The sequence below is a fragment of the Frieseomelitta varia genome, unplaced genomic scaffold (assembly GCF_011392965.1).
Source record: "Frieseomelitta varia isolate USP_RPSP 00005682 unplaced genomic scaffold, Fvar_1.2 scaffold_300, whole genome shotgun sequence".
Lineage (NCBI taxonomy): Eukaryota > Metazoa > Arthropoda > Insecta > Hymenoptera > Apidae > Frieseomelitta > Frieseomelitta varia.
Window position 1 is genome coordinate 419,681 of NW_025110036.1, and position 22,854 is coordinate 442,534.

The window sequence follows — 22,854 nt, forward strand, 5'->3', positions numbered from 1 at the left end:
AAAAAAAAAAAAAAAAAAAAAAAAAAATAAAAGGAAAGAAAGAATCGAATGAACTCTTTCGGAATAATTTAAATTAAAATTGCTTTTTAGAGCGTTCTCGTATAACTTGCGGAATATATTTCCATATCTCCTCGCTCGCGGCCGGCAATCAAAATTCTCAATTATTTGTTTTACCGATATCACTTCGTTTTCGAACAGAGTAAATATTTGTCACTTGTCCCTCGTGCAAATATTGAGGGAAAATTACTTTTTCGAAATTTATACATTATTCGCCCGCTGGAATTTATGATGATTTCAATAAAGTGAAATAATTTTTGATAATAATTAATGAATGAATATGACAATTTATTAGTTAAATAATAATTGAAATAACGTTCAATAATAATTGGTCAATAATTCTTAAAAATGAGAATTTCCTGATTGAATGATTATAGTCATAAAATGGTGAATAAATGTTCAACCGTTACATAATTATTATAACACGAACGACAATATTTATTCACTGCATTCTGTGTGCGCTACACGCGCTATCGATATTTACAAATTACTATATTTTTGCCGATAGAGTTCCAGAAATTGAATTTCGCCTCAAATTGACCGTGTAAAATAATTCCCTGAATCAATAAAAGAAACACGAAAATTCGGTAAATAAATAATTGTAAATTTTCAACGACAGAAGGATTCTAATACGATTCTTTTCAGAATATTTATATTTCGTTACATTTCATTTTTTGCGTTATTCACTACATTTTGCGTGAACAGCACAAGTGAGCAGATGCCATCGAAAAGAACATCTTCAAAACTACAATATTCTGTTCGGACATATTTAGGATCTCTAGAAATTTGACTCGATTAAACATTTTATCTTTCGTTAGTTCTCAAAGTAATTCAATATGAAACAATCTTCGAATTGACTGATTATAATGAATATAATAACAAATGAGAATGAATACTATCAACTCTAGGAATAAATAATTATAAACTGTATTTAAGTATAACCTATGTGAAACAAATAATAAATTTATTACTTCTTAATAATTTCTATCCAGTGACACCATGCCGACGAGTTCAAAAAGAAAGCGACGAATTATTGTATACGGTTCGGTCGCTCGAGGATTTTTTTGCCCTAAATTGCAACATTTTCTCAGTTTCAAGTATATTTAAATGTAAACCAGGCAAAACAAATGACAAGTTGACCGCTTCTTAATCATTTCTATCCAGTGATATCGTACGAGTTCAAAAGGAAAAGAAAGGGACGAATTATTGTATACGGTTCGGTCGCTCGTTATGGTCCGCAATCAGTTGCCAGCGCAAGTGGTTAAAGATTGTTTCGTTTTCTGTAGTGTTTTCTCTTTCTTTTTTTTCCCTTTGCGATTGGCACGGATTTTTGCACGTTCGAGGTGAATTTAAATTCACACGTACGCGAGATTTTCGAAATGAGTACTCTAATTTCGTTCTAATTTAACAAATCTGGTGAGATGCTTAGTTGGTGGAACGACTTTTCGTTTGGATCTAGTTCTTTTATCACTTTAACCTCTTGCGCTGGAATGACGTGCCGCGCACGTCGAGGATTTTTTTGCCCTAAATTGCAACATTTTCTCAGTTTCAAGTATATTTAAATCTAACAGGCAAAACAAATGACAAGTTGATCGCTTCTTAATCATTTCTATCCAGTGATATCGTACGAGTCCAAAAGGAAAAGAAAGGGACGAATTATTGTATACGGTTCGGTCGCTCGTTATGGTCCGCAATCAGTTGGTTAAAATCGCGCAACAATTTTATGTACTAAACAATTTTTTATTAGACGCGTAATTGAAAACCAACACAATTTTAGGTTGACACAATTTTAGATCGACATAATTTTAGGTTGACACAATTTTAAATTGACATAATATATCTCGCGCCATTATTATTTACTGGTCCCTGCCCTTTCCCTGTGGTTCCCTTTTTCTTTTTCTCGAAGCGTCGGCGTTGCAATTTCCAAAAAAAAAGGCGACACCGAGTTTAGGGGGACTAAATTGGTCTCAGATGATTTCCGAGATGGAAAAGTGGCTTCGAACCCGATAGGAAATAGCCTTTATGGGAATGGTACACGTGACTCTGTTCAACTGTAATGTAAAGCCATTCGGAACGAACGTGTAGGAGTGAAAAGGGCGGAGAGGTAGAGGGCGAGGACTTCTATTGAGTCGTAATAAATACCGGCTGGATCCGTTCGATCGGATCTTTCATTTCGTTCCGCGTCCTTCTCGTCGTTAAAATTCTAATGAAACTGTATTGATTCCGCTCGCCGGTGATAAAGTGCTTTAATTAACAGTAAACTATTGAATTATCGAAATAGGCGAGGCTTTTATGTATAAAATTCCATTGTACCGTGAAAGTCGAGACAACAGTTATTATTTTAGATCGTCGACAGATACGTAGTGCATTGTTATCGCGAAGTTTTTACGACGTCCAGTTGTGTGCGCATATAGGAATTCTATGGTTTAGGTCACGAGTATGGTTGAAAGTCGAATATGCTGAAACTTCGAGTTCCGGCGTATGGTTTAGAATTGAAAAACATTGAGATAGCTCGAAGCTTCTCTTGCTGTAAAGATTTGCATGATTAATTTCGTTAATTTTTTATATTGTATTTGTTACGTTTGTCTATGTTGTGTTAATTTTATAAGGTTTCGTTACTATTGCTATTAATATAATAATATTACAAATTAATTTTAAACATTACAATTAATTTGGTATTATTATTGCTATTAATATTGTTCTTAATATAACAATATTACAAATTAATTTTAAATATTACAATTGATTTCGTATTACTATTGCTATTAATATTATTCTTAATATAACAATATTACAAATTAATTTTAAACATTACAATTAATTTGGTATTATTATTGCTATTAATATTATTCTTAATATAACAATATTACAAATTAATTTTAAATATTACAATTAATTTCGTATTACTATTGCTATTAATTATTATCCTTGATATAACATTATTACAAATTAATTTTAAACATTACAATTGATTTCGTATTACTATTGCTATTAATATTATCCTTAATATAATATTACAGTTAATGTATTAATATTATTTAGACGTAATTATTAGACGTCGACGTCATAATTATCACGCTATTTATTTTTATTATTATTTATATGAATTGGTAGTTAAAATTGGGGCTTCGAAAGTCACGAATTATTACTGCACTTATATAGTTAATAGATATAACTATTGACATATCATGAGCCTGAGGTCATGTCATAGCAATTAACGAACCCATTAGCCGCGTAGGCACTAGAGACCTGACCTCTTATGACCTTTCCGGTGATGGATGACTCCCTCAAGTGTTTGACTATAAAATCCACTGCCTTTGACATACGAAATTAGTAAGTTAGGTAAATAGCGGTTGCAAATCCCGAAACATTGTCCACGAAGCTTTGTCACGTGTCTATTTTTTTCTTTTTCAATCTTCGGCAAATACTACTAACAAAACGAGCTGTTGCAATGCCAAATAAATTCCATTTTTTAAAATGAATGAAAGTCAACAACTTCTCACTTGAAAATTCGCCAACGGTATTTACAAGTTTGCAAGCAAAGTCAACTGGAAAACGTGAAACTTTTGAAACTTTGCGCAAATATAGTCCACGTTCGTGCTGATAAAAAAACAGTATTCCTTTCTCGTATTGTAAAATGGTCGAAAGCGCGAAAACACCTCTCCAAACATCTTTTCGTATTGCCGTGAATATTTGCGAGACTATACGAGACGCGGAAAAGAAATTAATTCCAAAGTTACAGCTTTCTCAATACATATGTATAAGCTTTCTCAATACATATGTATAAAAATTTCTAAAAATTGAAAGAAAGGTATTGTGTAATTTTACACAACAGAATAGAAGTTTACTCAATTTACTTTTCATTTCCCTTCTGTTATACGTTGAGATGAAATTCCCCGTTGCGGCGAGAAAACATATTCTTCGCGTCAATTCGTCGAGTCAAAAACCTTGACATTCGAAATCATTCACCTGCAACATTCAGAGATATAAAAGATATATACGACGTGTATATTATTTTTATATTAATTTATATTTATTTAATCTCGTTAACGTAACATTTTTTATTATTAATCTTATCAGCGTATTAATTATTTATTAACATTATTAACGTATTTAATATTATTTATTAATGATATTGTTAATGCATTTAATATTATTTAATAATATTATTTAATAATAATGTTAGTTGATATGATTAATATTTAATATTATTTAATATCGTTGTCATAATAATATTAATTATCGTTAATATTGTAATTTAACATCATCATAATGTTAAATATCATCAATATTATCAATATTAATATCATTAATAATTAAATATCATCAATATTTTAATTTAACATTATCATAATAATGTTAAATATCATCAATATTTTAATTTAACATTATTCTCAAATAATATTAAATTTCATCAATATTTTAATTTAACATTATTATCATAGTAATATTAAATATCATCAATAATTTAATTTAACATTATTATCATAATAATATTAAATATTATTATCACAATAATATTAAATATCATCAATATTATAATTTAACATTATTATCACAATAATATTAAATATCATTAATATTGAATATTATTTAATATTATTAACGTAATTTATATGTTATATATATAACGTACGTAATTTTTATGCTATTTTAATGTTTCCACCCCAAGGAAAATGTTTCAGTAGACGAAAACACGAGGATTGAAAATCTTTCCCGAATTTTTCAAACCCTCCCTTTGTTACTAAATCACTGTCCAAACTGACGGAGAATTGATTTCGCCGAACTTCGGAATAAAATCGATTAGAAGGTCGAAAGAACGTTTCGGGGTTGGGGGAGAGAAGCTGAGGAAAGACGAATCGCGAGTAAGAAGTACGGGAGGGCCGGTTGAATCCATCTTCCCTATCGCGGAGAGACCTCGGCAGCAGCGTGGTGCTCGCCTGTCACGTGGCACCGAGAATTAAAGAGGGATATATATATAGGACAACGCGAAGGGAAACTCCGTTGAGCAACAATAAATCGCAGCAATAATAAAAAGTAACGAACGAACGAACCGTCGAGCCGTGTTTCGAAGAACAAATGGTGGTTCGCGTTGATTTCGCCCGTGAAGCAAAATAAACCGATGCTTCGACAAATTATTCAGGAGAAGCCTGACAAGGGGTTACTCCGCCGAAGATGTTTTATACGTTCTACTTATTATACTTGTTAACGTGATAATTACCACCGGTAAAAAGGGATGGACGATTTATTCGGGACGTGTCAGCGAATCTGTACGTCGCAACGGAAGAAAATGTTTATTAACTGGTGGTTGATAATAATTTTTGAAAAGTTAAATTAATAATAATTGTATTATTTTGATATTATTAATATAATTAATTATTTTAATTGTACTGTCATTAATAAAAATTTTTATATTTCAATAAATATATATGTACAATTTTATAATATAATTTTACAATTTTAATAAATATATTTTTATATATTATTGATAAAAGTTTTTATATTTTTAATTAATTATATTGCTAATAAAAGTTTTTATATTTTAATTAATTATATCATTAATAAAAGTTATTATATTTTTAATTAATTATATTGCTAGTAAAAGTTTTTATATTTTAATTAATTATATCATTAATAAAAGTTTTTATATTTTTAATTAATTATATTGCTAGTAAAAGTTTTTATATTTTAATTAATTATATCATTAATAAAAATTCTTATATTTCTAATTAATTATATTGCTAATAAAAGTTTTTATATTTTAATTAATTATATCATTAATAAAAGTTTTTATATTTTTAATTAATTATATTGCTAGTAAAAGTTTTTATATTTTAATTAATTATATCATTAATAAAAATTCTTATATTTCTAATTAATTATATTGCTAATAAAAGTTTTTATATTTTAATTAATTATATCATTAATAAAAGTTCTTATATTTTTAATTAATTATATTGCTAGTAAAAGTTTTTATATTTTAATTAATTATATTATTAATAAAAGTTAAATTAATGATAATTGTTAAATAATTTTTAATAACAATTATTAAAAAGTTAATGATGAAACAATTATCCGTGTAGGTAGTTTCTCTTTAGTCTCTTAGTCCGACTTCATTCCTTTTCCTCGTTTCCATTCGTTTTACACCGATGCACACAGTGACGAACGAAATTGAACGAACACGTGCAATTTCGAGGTAAATAAATCAAACTACTATAAGACGAAAACAAAAAAAAAAAAAATCGATTTTTCGAAAATTTCAAACTGTTCTGACCCCTTAAGAATTCTCCGCGCGAGTGTGCGGGTGGAGGGTGTGGGAGGGGGAGGTGGAAATAACGAAAAGTACGCGCGCGGAGTTTCGTAGCGAAAGTTTCGCGAGTTTCACTCCGTGGTGGCGAGAATTTGCGTTCGCCGAAGCTTTCTCTCCCTCTCTCTCTCTCTCTCTCTCTCTCTCTCTGTCTGTCTGTCTTTCTTTTTTTTTTCTCGCCTCAGTTTCGTTATTAGCGCAACGGAAGTCTCCTTCTTATTTGCTCGGGTATCCTAATTAGGAGTCTCCGGGGCCAGCGGTTTTCAATCTCGTCGGGATTGCGGAATACCTTTGATTATGACTGCGTCTCTGTTTCTCTTTCTTTCTTTTCTTTTCTCTCTCTCTCTCTCTTTCTCTCTCACTTCTCGCTTTTAATTAGCACGGCGCGTGTCCTTTGTAAATTGGCCGGCCGCATTGTTCGATACAAACGGCGTGAAACTTCACCGCGATTAATTGATTAAACGCGAGTCTTAATTAGCGGTTGTTAGTTGTTGGAATGTTCGAAAGTCGAGTTTGGGAGGAGGAGGGGGGGGGGGGCGAGTTTATGAATTTTTCACGCCGTTTGGAAACAATTGAAACGATACACGGTTAATTTGGACTTTCGTTTCATCCCCCAAGGATTACGCCTAATCGTAAATTATGTAGGTTTGAATTTTACTAATAATGATAGATTTAGATTTAATAGGAGGTATTAGATTTAATCAGATAAGAGATATTTAGATTTTTCGACAATTTTCAGAGGTTTGAATTTAACAATATTCAACAATTACCAATATTTAGCAATAGTTAAATTACTCAATAATAATTATGTATTTACGTTTTTCGATAGTTTTCATAAGTTCGAATTATATCAGCTTATTAGATTTAATGTGATTCTGATAAGAGGTATTTCGATTTTTCGACAATTTTCGGAGGTTTGAATTTAACAATATTTAACAATTACCAATATTTAACAATAGTTAAATTACTCAATAATAATTATTTACGTTTTAATATTTAACAATAGTTAAATTACTCAATAATAATTATTTACGTTTGATAATTTTCATAAGTTTGAATTATATCAACTTGTCAGAAACGAAGCAGGTATGATAATATTTCATAATACTGTCGTCATAAATATCGTAGTATTATAAATTTCTCTATTTCTTGAAATTTCATGAAATTACAGAATCTAGATGGAAGATACGATAATTAAAGATTTATTAAGTGAATATTAAAAAATCGTGAATATAAATTGATCAATCAATATAATTGAGCGATCAGGAATGAAATGTTGCATTAACGCTGATCAAAGTTGATTATTTGATTAATAACAATTGGATAGGTTTGCAATTTTTATAGCTTTAAATTATCACAAATTACTACTGAATTTGATTTGTGTACAATTTAGTACTATTCTTCTAACTTCTAGTAGAGATTGCACAGAGATTGCAGAGTTATCCCCGGAGAGATAAAAATTACAAAATTCCACATTTGTTGGAAATTTTTTAGTTGCAACGCGGGAGCTTGGAAAAAATTTAATTTCAACTTTAATTTCAGATAAGAATTTGTCGGTTTCTGGTTGAACTCGGGGAGGCACATTTAAAATTTTCTCTTGGACATAAATATCTGTTTTAATCTTACACTTTTGTTTTAAACTGTACGATGTACGTGTTGTTTCTCTGGGACTTGATTAATCGTATTTACTTCACCAATCGTATCTATTTCGCAGTAAACGGTAACAGCAAAAAGACTTTAGAACGATTAATTGTTCGAATTAAAAGAATTACGTTGGACCGTAAAATTCTTAATTAGAAACTGCTCATTTCGCGTGGAAAGCTCCGCTAGAATTTCCCGATTTTTCAAAGGCGTTTGTGTTAATTTAAAAATTCTGCGAATGTTATTCTTTAATTGGAATTTTTTGATTTAAACTGTATGTTTTTTTTTTATTATTATTATAAAAGCTTTGTATATCGTAGCGCGCTTATGCTAGAAAAAAAAAAAAAAAAAAAAAAACTGAGGACCGATTCATTCTAAAATTACGCGAAAATTAAAATGTACATACGCGTGCGAATGAATTGACGGTATCTTAATCGTAAATTACTCGTGTTCGAGATTATTTCAAAAAAAAGTTCTCACGATTTCTCAAAAGAATATAGAAACCTCAATATTTCGCACCGTGTGTATCTTCTTTGTAACGAAAGATTTTTACAAACCGAAGCGTTGAAAGGAGTATCGAGTTGCGTTAGACGCACGAACGTCAGTGAAAAAATCGATGCCTAGTCAGACATGCGGGTTCCAAGGCTTAAAACAGAGTGTTTAAATAATTCATATTAGTTTATTAGCGCGAAACATCTTTTTTTAATTTACGTTCATTTATACGTTTATATTGACATTTATTTATATTTGTAGCATGTTTATTTATATTTGAGAAAGTATACGTGAAAGTTGTAATTTTCAAGTACCGACGGTCCCAATTTTAGGAAAGTAATACAGAACTTTAATGAAAGAGAAGTAGTTCAGAGTTGAGTTTGCTGGAAACACAAAAGTAGAATGTTGCTTGGATGGTGGATGATAAATGGAACGGCGATTATAAATTATAAGTTGCTGAGTGAAATTAGTAGAATTATTGGTACGACGTTGCAAGTTTCCGAGCGCGCCGAAAGGGAAGAATTTTAGCTGCGTTAATTAATTAAGGAGAAGTTAGAAAGCATGTTTGCTGCTGTCCATTAATTCACGACAGACGATTTGAATCGTTGACGCTTCGTTTCTACGTAAATGTGAAATGAACACAAGTGTAACAAGTATAACAACGAACTGTAAAATAAACACACGTGGCACAGATACGAACGATGAGATATCGGAAGCAGGAAATAAAATATTCCCAGTTCATTACATAATTCTTCTGATATTTTATTCCCTCGGTAAATTGTGAAAAATAAATATCGAATCTCGCGTAAAAATTGAATGGTTTCTGGAAACGAGCACGGAAGAGCAATTTGTTCCCCTTTTGTTTCCCACTTCATTCTCAAAACAAAATATTTTTATCATTCTGCGGTTAAAATTAAAGAAAAGGACAAAGAAAAGAAAAGAGTATTTTAAAAACACAATGAAAGCTATTATATACGCATAAATAGGAAATAAAATTATTTCTCGATAAAAATTGAAGCATGACTTTCGATCAGCAAAAAAAAATTCGTTGTAAAATCCATTTTTCGATGGTTAATAAAAGTTTCATTAACTGATTATGAAACGTCACGTCGGCGTAACAGATTATCGAATTTGCCACGAATGGGGGAACCACTATGCCGGAAACACCGCGGCATCGGGCCGCGAAAGTTTAATTGCAAATGCGACTGAATTATTAACAATTGAAGGCTCGCCGGTGCCAGTTAATAAGTAACACCTCGAAATTACGTATTTAGGAATTATTTTACAATCTGACGATTAAGCTCGTTCGGCAAATGGTTCGTTAATTAGCTGCAACACGGCCACCGTTATATCGTAAGTTTATTAGCTCTCGAAAACGTCGTTCGCCCGGTGTTTGCGAGCAACATTATCGTTAATATCGATCCGCGCCTTTAGCGCGCGTGCTCGTTGGTCGAAAATTGTAAATTAGAAAATTATTAACAAAATCGTTCGTTCGAATCTCTGAGAATTATCATTCCGGTGGCAGGAAGGATACCAAAGATTGTAAATCTGAGAGTCGTTCGTCAAAATTATCCAAATCGTTCGAATCTTTGAGAATTATCAATTTGATTATATTACAGAATTATGGAAATATGTAAAATATGTAAATTATTCGAAATATGTATTTAAAATTAATATTGGATATTAATATTGGGAGTTTCGATTGTTGTAAATTTGAAAATTATTCAAATCTTTTGAGAATTATTATTTCAGTATACAGAGAGTTGTTGTTTGAAATGTATTTAAAATTAAAATTGGACATATACGTACACATGTACTTTAATACATGGAAATATTAAAAATACTAAATAGTATTAAAGGAAATATTACTTTATATATATTACTTTATATTATTTTATTAATTTAAATAGTAATACTAATTAAAGGAAACATCAAAGGAAATATTATTAATAATAATACTAATTAAAGGAAATATTAAAGGAAATATTATTATTAATAATAATACTAATTAAAGGAAATATTAAAAATTGTAAGTTTGGAAATCATTAAAATTTTTGAGAATTATTTTAATATGAGCACTATTATTTAAAATACATTTAAAGTTAAAATTGAACATACATATATATTCAAAAAAAACCAAAAATTGTAGATTCGAGAATTATTCAGACCTTTTACAACTGTTACTTTCATACATCAAGAATTATTGTCTGAAGTATATTTAAAATTAAAATACATTAAAATATGTTGAAAATAAAATTGAAATTCATTTATATGTTACATAAAATATATAGTAACATATATAATATATATGTTTAATGGGGAAATATAAATATAATAATTGGGAAATATAAATTGGGAAAAAGTGTAAACTGTAAATTTCGAAATAATCCAATTTTACAATTATTATCTTGATATACTGAGAATTATTATTTGAAATGTATAGAAAATTAAAATTAGACAGACAATATTTTTCCTAATTGTAAAAAAAAAAAAAGAAAAACAACATATACAATCCTAAGAATAATGATATATCTGTACCTCACTCGTGATGGTAATGCGACATGTTGCAAGATGTAAATTATACGTCCGTAAGTAGAAAATAAGGAAGCGTACGTCGGAACAGCGTTTCTTCGTATCGAGGAGAATTAATCGCGAAAACACGGTGAAAAGAAAGCACTTGACTGTAAGGCAAAGTCAAATTGAATTTATCACGTGTCACGAGTGTCGTCTTAACGTGTTTCAGGATGAACAAGCCTGCATCCCGTTAGGCGAACGTGCTCTTGTATCGAATCAGCTTGCAACGAATACAAAGTATATTCGTCGTGTCTATGCTTTTCTATTAGGCAGATACTTTTGTATTTTTTTTTTTTAAATTAAATTAAGCTCTCTGTTTGAGTTCCTCGGTACGGATCCTCCGTTCAATCAGATCGATTATAAGCGGATTGAACTCCTGCTTTGCGATATCCAGTTACGTTTCGTATGTAGATTATTACTTACAGGTTGAATAAAAGTAAATTGCGAGAAGAAAAAGATTTAAGATGGATTGGTTACATCGACTGTACGATTAATTTTCTTTTGCTGATGGTTATCATGTATTGCAAATAAAAATGTGTATTATATTCCTATAACGTTCTCACGTTATATTCTCGTAGTCAGATATATCACGTTCTTGTACGATACTGTATCAAAATTTTCTTCATATTAATTCGCGTCCCTGTGGGGGAAATTTTATCAAAGTTAAGCAGGCTACGAAGGATTTAAGTTTATTTATTTAATTTAATTTGACAGCAATTTAACTAATAATCCATGTATGATTTTTATTTCATTTTTTATATCTTTATAAACTTGACACGTATTTTCTGTAGTATCAAGTTATGTGTTTCCTTTTTCAATTGTTTCATATTAAAATACATACACGTGTGTGTATGTGTATGTGTACACATAACACAGTATAATATAATATATAATATATTATACAATACACAATATAATATAATATAATATATTATATATAATACATAAAATATTATATATATATATATATATATATATATATATATATATATATATAAAGGATCATTTTATTTATTTTATTTAATTTGACAGCAATTTAAAATCTATGTATGATTTTTTATATTTTTATAAACTTGACACGTATTTTCTGAAGTATCAAGTTATGTGCTTCCTTCTTCAATTGTTTCATATTAAAATATATACACGTGTGTGTGTGTGTGTGTGTGTGTGTGTGTATGTATACATATAAAACAATATACTATAATATATTATATATAATACATAAAATATTATATATAATATATATAAAGGATCATTTTATTTATTTTATTTAATTTGACAGCAATTTAAAATCTATGTATGATTTTCTATATTTTTATAAACTTGAAACGTATTTTCTGTAGTACCAAGTTATGTGTTTCCTTTTTCAGTTGTTTCATATTAAAATACATACACGTGTGTATACGTATACGCCATATTTTGTCTCCCTTCAAAAGTGATACAACTTTTGTATTAAGCAATTTTTCATTAGACGTACAATTAAAAAGTATTATTTCAGACGTGCGAGTTATGTGAATCACCCTGTACATTTTGGCGCTAAAAATGGTGACATAAATAATGGAGAAGTGAACAAAACTGAACACCTAGAAACTATTAACTCGATGTTTCTAATTAATCATTTATTGTTGACAAGCTCGTGTATACTCGTTTTAGAAAATTCACAATAGTTTAACATTCTGAACTCGCTGTCTGTTGTACGTATATCTCGAAACGTCGGTATTCTCCTTTGAAGATAAATACACTCTATGCAGATTTAATCATAGGTATGATATACATACATGTATGCACGTATACAATTTATGTAGCTCTGTAGATCTAACGGCATAATTGTTCGCATAGCCTCGCTATGTTGCCAGGCGAAGGTAAATGTTTAATGTAGACATCAAATATGACATAATTAAGGAACCTCAAAGTCATGAGGGGATATAACCAAACACAAGGGTAATAGTCAATTAATAATTATAGACATTAACGTGAAACACATTGACATTGTCGGAAGTTATCTACACGACATTCATCGAAATGTCTCGTTCGAGGGAAATAGTGATAAGAGATCAAAGCAGATAAAATAGATACGTTGGGTATAATCGTTTTTTCGATTAACTAAAAAATATAGGAATAAAGAGAGTATAGAAAGGGGAGAATATTAAAGGCAGTATTTATTTTATATTATATTATTTTGTGGAATTTTCATTGGACATTTATATAATTTTTAAATAATTTTTATATATAATTATATATACTTTATATGTAATTTTACACATAATATAAAATTTATATATATAATTTTTAAACTTTTATATTTAAAATTATAATAATTAAATATTTAAAATTATATATAAATTATATATAATTAAAATTTATGTATATTATATAATATAATTATATTATATATCACATAATATAAATAATATATTTAAAATTTATATATAAAATTATTATATATAATATATTATATATATTTTATATATAATTTTTATATTAAATAATTAATAATTAATTATAATTAATAATTATTATACAATTTTTATAAATATTAATTTTATATTATTAATTTATATTATTTTTATAATATTATAATAAATTATATAATTTTTATAAATATTAATATTAATGTATATTATATAATATAAATTATATGATATAATATATAAAATAATATATTTAAAATTTATAAATAAAATTATTATATATAATATATGTATTTTATATATAATTTTTATATTAAATAATTAATAATTATATAATTTTTATAAATATTAATTTTATAATTTATATAATTTTTGCTAAAATGTTTCTAGAATTTGTCTAACGAAATTGCAATAGAGTAATGAATTCACACGAGTTGTAAATCGACCTAAAGTTAGTTAATTGATTTACAACCATAATTACAATTTCGATCACTTTTTTCTACAATTTTAATTACATTTAATTTCGTATAATTTTCGTAGCTTCAGTCTTTATAAAAATCAGTAATTTTAATAATTTTAATTTATATCTATCGTAATAATTTATGTAACACATTCTTTCTTGATCTCGAAATCAAAATTTTACCGCAGGATATGTTTCAGAGAAATCATTATAAATAAAAAAGTCGAAATGATATTTAAAATTGGTTAATTGTTAGTGTGATTTTTTTCAAGTACTTCTAATCTTTCCCGAACGATCGTTCCTTTAACGTTACACTTTAAATTAATTGTCACGTGACGTTTCATGTGAAATTAGTAAACCTTTACCTATTGTTAGTTACAGAAGTGTATATTTATCCTTGAGAGGGCTCGCGTGCATTATCGCTCACGCACATCTCTGCAACAAGTTCCAACTACCCTTTCTCCCCCCCCCCCTCTCTCGCTTTCTCTATATGTCTATCCATCTGTATAATTAATTCTTTTCCTCTCCGAAACTTGCTTCCACTGGCTCGGGAAACTCAAGCACAGATTGTCTTTATCGTACTATATAGTTGATTTTTGTACTTTCTTCATTTGAATTGGTTTACTTTGCGAGGACGATAGTTTCGAGGAAAGTTCGAGTTGCTTTACAATTGGATGGAAGTGATCAGGTGAAGAGAAGAGAATTGGATGTTTTAATTCAAGTATCTTCTCAACGTCGTTCACAGAGTTGAAAATTATTTGCCATTAGAAAGATATGGATTAGTAACAAGCTACTTGCAAGCAGCAGGTTAATATAGTAGATCATATTAATATAGTAAGTACTAGTTTGATATAGTGTACGTATAGTACTATGTTCATTCTATGGAAAAAAAGTAATAAGTATAAAAAAGTAAGTGTATAAGAGCAATCGATAAAAGAAAAAATTCCATGTTTTGCGAATAAATAGAGAATTTTCGAGGCTCAACTAAATAAATTACTAGCTACGAATAAAAATTAATAGCCTAACTTGAAAAATGCACATAAAATATCCATAAATATGTATAAGGTATACAAAGTGGAGAACGTGTAATATTCAAAAGAGGAAATATGAAATAACTTTCTGTCTAGGTTCTACTTTTTTAATTGGACTCCACATTCTAACTATATGAATATTCCAAGTGTTGCATTTATTAATTATATTCATAAAAATATACACAAATTCACAGTCTGTTTATTATTAAAAGTGTTTAATAATTGTACTCGTGAAATATATTTTGAATATAATATAATATATATAATATATAATTAAATACAATTTGAATACAATATAATATATATATATATAATATGTAATTAAATATAATTTGAATATAATATAATATATATATATATATATATATATATATATAATATGTAATTAAATATAATTTGAATATAATATAATATATGTAATATATAATTAAATACAATTTGAATATAATATAATATTTGTAATATATAAATATAATTTGAATATAATATAATATATGTAATATATAATTAAATATAATTTGAATACATTTAACCCTTTCGTTAGGACAGATGGTAAAGCTTGCATTATGACATGCGGCAAAAGTTTAATTCCTTTCTTGTACTCTGTGTTATCTTCGGTAGAGTTACTATATCAGTCTAAAAGTTCCAAAATCGAGCAATCTGATTTCCTTTTTATGGTAACTCTCCAGGTTTAACAATACAGAAATTATTCTCTTTGTCTCTCCGTTTGCACGTTTCTGGTAAAATATTTTTATCACAACAGTCCCGTACTTAGGAATAAAAGCCAACGCATGCTGAAGACGTGCTCGACGTGGCGGTAGTAATTTCGCTTTACAATCGTCATTGCGCAACGCGTGACTATGACACGGCTGACATATTGCGTTTTTAGGTTGCCTCGCGCGTGGAGAAACACACGGCTCGCGGTCTCCCTCGCCGTGGAAAATTCGCCCGCTTTTCCGTTTGAACCGCGGGAAACAAAGTTACCGCTGTTAAAACACCGAAGCTTCCCGCAACTTTTAAATAGCTCCATTTTCGAGAATGGCACAGAGATAAAAATCTCTGGTGCAAACGAGTCGGAGAGAGACGAAAAAGAGAAACAAAAAAAAAAAAAAGGAGAAGAAGAAGAATGGGAACTTTCACCGGTCTTTTTTTTTCGAGTAAGATAATGTTGAACACAGCTTTGACGAAACAACGCGCAACACCCTTTTCCAGGGGTTGTTGAATTGTACTCCTCGAAACGGGAACATTTTTGCACGAGTAACTGTGTCAAATGGAATTCTAAATGACACGATTGCAAGAGGTAGGAGGGATATCGTTGATCTTGAAACTGGCTGTGGTGGACATTTAACGCTTGGAAGTAAAATTTCCTTTATGGACGAAAGGGTTATTAAAAAGTCGTTCCTAGTGTAGAATTGAAAGAATTATTTTATTTGTTTCACTTATTGTTACTTAATAGTAGTGACTTTTTTCTTCTACTAACGTGGACAGTAATGTGTTTCTGTTTTTTCGTTTTCGTTTTTTGAATTTAATGATACAGTGTCGATACGTGATACTTATGGGAATGAAATCTTCGTTTGTTGGATTGAAAAGGTTGAAAAGGCATACGTAATAGATAATTTTTTGCAATTTTCGACTTTTATTTCAAAATTTTTATAATTTCTTATGTCACAACAATTATGAATAAATTATAAATTCATATATATATTAAAAGTCATTAGAAAATAAATTCATATATATTAAAATTGATTAGAAAATAAATTCATATATGTGTTGAAATTGATTAGAAAATAAATTCATATATATGTTGAAATTCATTAGAAAATAAATTCATATATATATATATACATATACATATACATATATTGATTTTCTAATGATTTTATTGTTTGTAAATTTGTTACATTTACAATTAGTAACGAATTATAATTGTTGTGATATAAAAAAATTACAAAAATTTATATATATTAGTATGTTCGATCCAACGGATTTGTAAATTAAAAGAGAAAAAAATTCGTCGTCCGAACGATCGCCAGTGGCCATCGTGTCCGGTAGTTAATATTATTCAAATACAGAATTACGGCGAGAGTTACGAGGGCCATTATTCGAATAAAAATTCATTTCGCCGTCGATGTTTATAACCACTGCGAGAGCTCTCTCGTTGTAACGCGTAAAAATAGAGAGCCATAACCGAAGAGAAATGATGCCATTTTTCATCGTGGGCCACCGTGTCCCGCAATCCAGTCGAACGATCGATCATCGGTGCAATGAAAAAATGCGCAGAAACTGGTACAAGCGTGTCTACGCGGGAGGGGAGGGATGACGATGATCGCGAGTGTGTGTACACGTATAATCCGGCGGAATCGTATGAAAAAAAGCCGGCGAGATCGGTGAAAATGAAATTTTTTCAAGCGTCGACGCGTCGAGAGGAAAAGGGTACTCGAAAAACCCATTTGAAATTGTTGATTGAAACAAAACGCTTGACCTCTCTGCTCGAACTGTCGAAATTCGCGGACGCCCGTCTTACTTTAATTAATTATTTAATATGATCTTACCGGCGAGTATCTTTAGTCGGGTACTATCTTTAATTGTTAAATTTGATTTTATTGGCGAGTAGAGGAGAGGAAATTTCGGAGAGCAGCGGCTGTGAAAGGTGAAATTGTTCGTGCCACGGTGTTAATGAAATTTTTGAATATTTTACGTAACGCTCGCAATTGGACTATATTCGAGTTTGTTGGTACATTTGTTTGTTTAAATTGCACAGCAATTACGAAATTTTTGAATATTTTACGTAACGCTCGCAATTGGACTATATTAGAGTTTGTTGGTACATTTGTTTGTTGAAATTGCACAGCAGAAAGTATTACGAAATATGGGAAAATACAGTGGAAGCATCCAGTACGTAGAACAACTTTCCACGAAAGTTCAAACATTTAGTGTAAAGCACTGTTTCTCCGCGAGAATTTCAGCATTTGTATACCTAAACACATTTCGTATGTAAACTAATTCTCGACGAGAATCTTACTTTTAAATTGCACTTTCAAACATGTGGGTTTGCATAAAAGTGTGCGTACAGTATATTTGTATAAAATTTTTGCAAATATTCAAATACTTTCGTGACACTGTGATTTCTTTATTTGTTCAACATCTGAAATTGCAGATAACTGTAAATAAGTGTAACTTTTGCATTTCGTTGAAAACCTTATAATGATATAATGACGTAGAGTCACGTTAGATAAATTAGAAAATTCTATAATTTTAAAATAATCCTGTGCGATTATCCTTGAGAAGGATAATTTTATTCTTCACCGTCTTCACCATAATGAGAAAAACTGAGGAAGATTTAATCAACATTCAACATCTATTTAAATATTTATTTATTACTTGTATAATTTATTTATTATACACACACATTATTTATTATTTACTTTACAATTTACTTACTATACACACAAATGGATTAGAAGTATTTTTAAATTTATCTTAAATTTTGTGAATTGAAATCTATCTCAGATTGTGGATTTTCAAGCAAATCTATATATATATATATTTTTTCAAAAATTAAGAATTATATTGTGTACTTATATATTTTTATGTAACTCATATATTTTATGAACTTTCGTGATTTAAAATTTACCACAAATTTATAGAACTTTGCAGTTCAATGATTATTATTTATGTCACCTTACTGCAACAAATGAACTGATAGAAATATATATATATATATACAAATTATATTTTATTATATTTATATAAATTATAAATATATATATATATATATAAATTATATTTTATTATAATTATATAAATTATAAACATATATATATAAATTATATTTTATTATAACTATACAAATTACAAACATATATAAAAATTATATTTAATTACAAACATATATAAAAATTATATATAAAAATTATATTTTATTACAATTATATAAATTATAAATATACGTATTAAAATTTTGTGCGTGAAAACTATGCTTTTAATGTGTACAGTCTTGTCTGAAATGATGCGAGGAAATGAACGGGTGGTTGAAAACTGACGTATAACGTAACTTTTCGCGTAAATGAAATACAGCTGAGATACTTGATACATCATCTCGAAGCGTAGAACAGGATAGCGAAAGAACGGAAAGTAGGGAATCGATATCGACGATCCATGAGTGGTGACACGCGATATCGAAGAGTCTCTACGAGCGTTGTATGAATTATGATAGCACTAATTATGCCGGTGCATGGTAAACCGATATCGCAGACATCTGAGGGTTCGAAATTGACGATTTCGCAGCGAAGTAAATTTGATATCGATCACTCTGAAACTGGAGGATCTTGTTAGTTGATACGATGATTTGAAGATCTCACTCTTCAATCATCACCTGGCGAGAATCACCATTTTTCGCGATTGTATGAAATTTGACGAAAACTATTATCGAATTCTTCTTTACCGATCATTCTAATATCACTATTATCGTACGCGATAAGATCACGAAAGAGAAACGTAACAAATGCATTTTCGTCGATTTTCTGATTTCGATATTGATTAATTGTGCGAACGAAAAAAAAATTACACTTCAATGACGAATTGACGAAGTGACGTGGAAATTAAGGATATGATATTTAATATTTAATATTTAAATAATGTCTTAAATATTTAATAATAATATTTAAATAATATCTTAAATATAATATTAATAATAATTATATCTTAAATTTTATATCTTTTTAAATTTAAATTTTTATATCTTAAATCTTATATCTTTTTATATCTTACAACTTAAATCTTATATCTTTTTAAACTTAATATTTTATAAACTTTTTATATCTTAAATCTTATATCCTTTTAAACTTAATATTTTATATCTTTATAACTTAAATCTTAAATATTTATATCTTAAATCTTAAATATAATATTAATAATAATATTTAAATAATCTTACATATTTAATAAAATAATATCTTCTCCAATAAATCTGGAGACGTGCATGTGCGGACAAGTCAATATCCATAGTCCTGGAGGCTAAAAAAGAATCGAAACCGATATTTCAACACTTTGCACAGCTGTTTGACAACGTCCAAATATGGCTTGGAACGTGTCCCCCCTTGTCGTGCAAATCGATATTTATGATTTCGTTTCTGGGTCGTGTTTTGGATAAGTTTTCAAGTTACAGGAATAGAGGTAGTTATGGTGTGATGAGTCGAATACTGGAAGTATTTTTCAGAAACTTACGTTCCATTGAAGGATATTGTTAGATATAGTTTCCAAGATACGAATAAACTTTATTGCATAACCAATTGGTGAAATATTCACAACGCTAATCCTTTGGCTAATTTTCACTTCTCGAAGAATGTGTCTCAACAGAAGTTTTTTAAATATATTATTTATAATTATTAATAATATATATAATTATAATATATAATTTATATAATATAAATTATATTTATACATTATAATTATAATATATAATATATAATATATAATTGTTTGTGATATGATATTGTGTAACAATGTTTAATAATTAATTAGTAATTGTAAAGAATCAACAAATTGCACAAGCAACGTTGTTATATCGAAATATTTGGAAAGTGTGACGAATCGAATGGAAAGAAATTCGCATCGTCGTAGTATAATACATAACGTAAACACTTTCGAAAGTCCGAAGTTTATTTAAAATATTTGTTGATTCGCGATTATTAATTTTAAAAATAAAGATGCGAATTTAACAGAAATGAAATAATAAAATAAACATTGATAAGCATTGATAAAGTAAAAAAAATTGTTAAACAATTAATTGGTATTATTTGCGGAATAGAAAATGAATTAATTTAAATTTACTTTAAAATGATATTTCAATTTTCTCCGACGTGATCGTTATAAAATTCAAAGGACGAAGAACAGACCTCTGTTTATGTTCAACTATTTCGCGAACAATGATAATTATTATTTTCAAATAAAATAGAATTCACAATCTTACTCGATCAAACAATCAACATTCATTCAGTGTCAACTTTGACTTTGAATCCATCATTTTGATAGATCCGTCAGCTCCAACATTCGATACTAATTTTCGTACAACAGAAACGACCTTGGAATTTCTTGAAATTGGACATCGAAAGGAATAGGAGATTGAAAAATTCTCTGTAATCCATGTCATTCGTGAAATAAAACATCCACGGTCGGCACATATATATATATGTCTACACGATAGCGATTAAACGTTTCTGTTGGCTTTCACAGGCTGAAGATTATATTGGATTGAAGGGTAGCTTCGACGATCATATCGGATTATTGATGCGTGGGGAAGATGGTGGACAGAAGACCGCGATACAACCGGACCCAAGAGGTTTACCAAGCTTACCACCCAACCTGGAAGCTCGTTTACCACAACTCGATCAGAGCCTGAGGATCACGCACGCCGAATGGTTGCCAGTCACGAAGACTAGGTGTGTTCGCCGCTTGATAACGCTTCTTGAATATTTATTGCCGATAATTGTTCACGCTTAACCCCAATTGGCCCTCTCTTGTCGTTAGCCGTGGAAAAATCTGCAGTACGGTTTTTATTAGCGGCTTGTAGGAATCAGCAGTTAGTATTTATAACCGGTATTATTAACGAGTATTGATTTTATTAAATTACCAATGATTTTATAAACCGTCACTGCTTTTACAAACTGCTAATTACTAATAAATTGTTAACAGTGTGTTGATAATTATTGATAATAATTTACTGGCATTGTTATGGGCAATTAAATTAAATTTTGGTTTATAAAATCGGTACGGTTAGTAATACACATAGTATATTATTTACATTTATTGTTATATTATTTGTGTTACATATGTTTTATATTATTTGTATTATTTTATATTATTTTATTTATATTCTGTATCATTCATATATTTAGTCAAATGTGAATTTTTCAATTTGAAAACGTTTGTGCACGTTTAATTGATTTTTGTCGCATTCTCAACGTGGAAGTTCAATTCTATTAATCTTGTTACCTTCGGATATTTATGTTTATCGAATTTCACGCTGTTATCACTTTTTCACGATTTATTTCTCTCTGAGGAGGAAATTTGATCAATAATAGAAATGCACTGTTTCTGCATCAGAATCGAAATTTTACTTATTTCTATGGAAAGTAAATACGTTTTTTTTTTTATGGCTCAGTCAATTTTAAATTTTAATTTTCTAAAATATATATACGTGATGATAATTCTTGAACTGTATACGCGACGATATGTTCTCTTCATCGATTGTCTCAGTTTCTTTTCATTAATTAAATAGCTCGCTGCTCGTAATGAAAATCTCACGTTGGAATATTAGTATTTCAAAAGTGGTGAATTCTTGACTGAATTTTATCAAACAGACAAAAACCACTATCATTAAATTTTCATAAAAAGTGCTGTACAGATGTATAAAAGAGTCGGGGCGAGATCGTTTTCAGGTTACGTTTTTTGTACGTGGCTGAGTTCCTTCTAAGACCGCGTATTTTATTACAGCACTGAATTCACCTCCCTTCAGAGAAAGCTCTGAAATTGTATTAGAAAAAAATTGTTCACGTATAGAAATCTAACAAAAAAAAAAAAAGAAAATCAGGCAGAGACATTGTTCCTTCGGAAACGCGAATTGTTTTACAACAATTTCATTTTCTCCTTAAAAATTTTACGGTTGCCATCGATTGTACGGTATTACGTTAATTATAATGCACATAGCGGCTCACGAAAGTATTCTAACGGCACTTTGAACCTTAAACGAACGAAAGTAATCTCCGTTTCTTCAACGGATGTGAGCAAAAATTAAAATTTGCATAAGTGTTCGCTGTTCAAACCACGATGGTTCGACTCTCGTCACAGTGCTGATGAAAGTTGATTGAAACATCGCAAAAT

At 29.1% G+C, this 22,854-nt stretch overlaps 1 protein-coding gene across 1 annotated transcript in view; it reads left to right on the top strand.

The window, feature by feature from the left end:
• The window catches only part of LOC122529668, a 52,825-nt gene that overhangs the window by 23,166 nt on the left and 6,805 nt on the right, over window positions 1-22,854 (top strand). Inside the window, exon 3 of the mRNA XM_043656003.1 lies at window positions 21,208-21,413. Within this exon, the coding sequence (XP_043511938.1) occupies window positions 21,208-21,413 (206 nt within the window). The remainder of the gene's footprint in view (window positions 1-21,207; window positions 21,414-22,854) is intronic.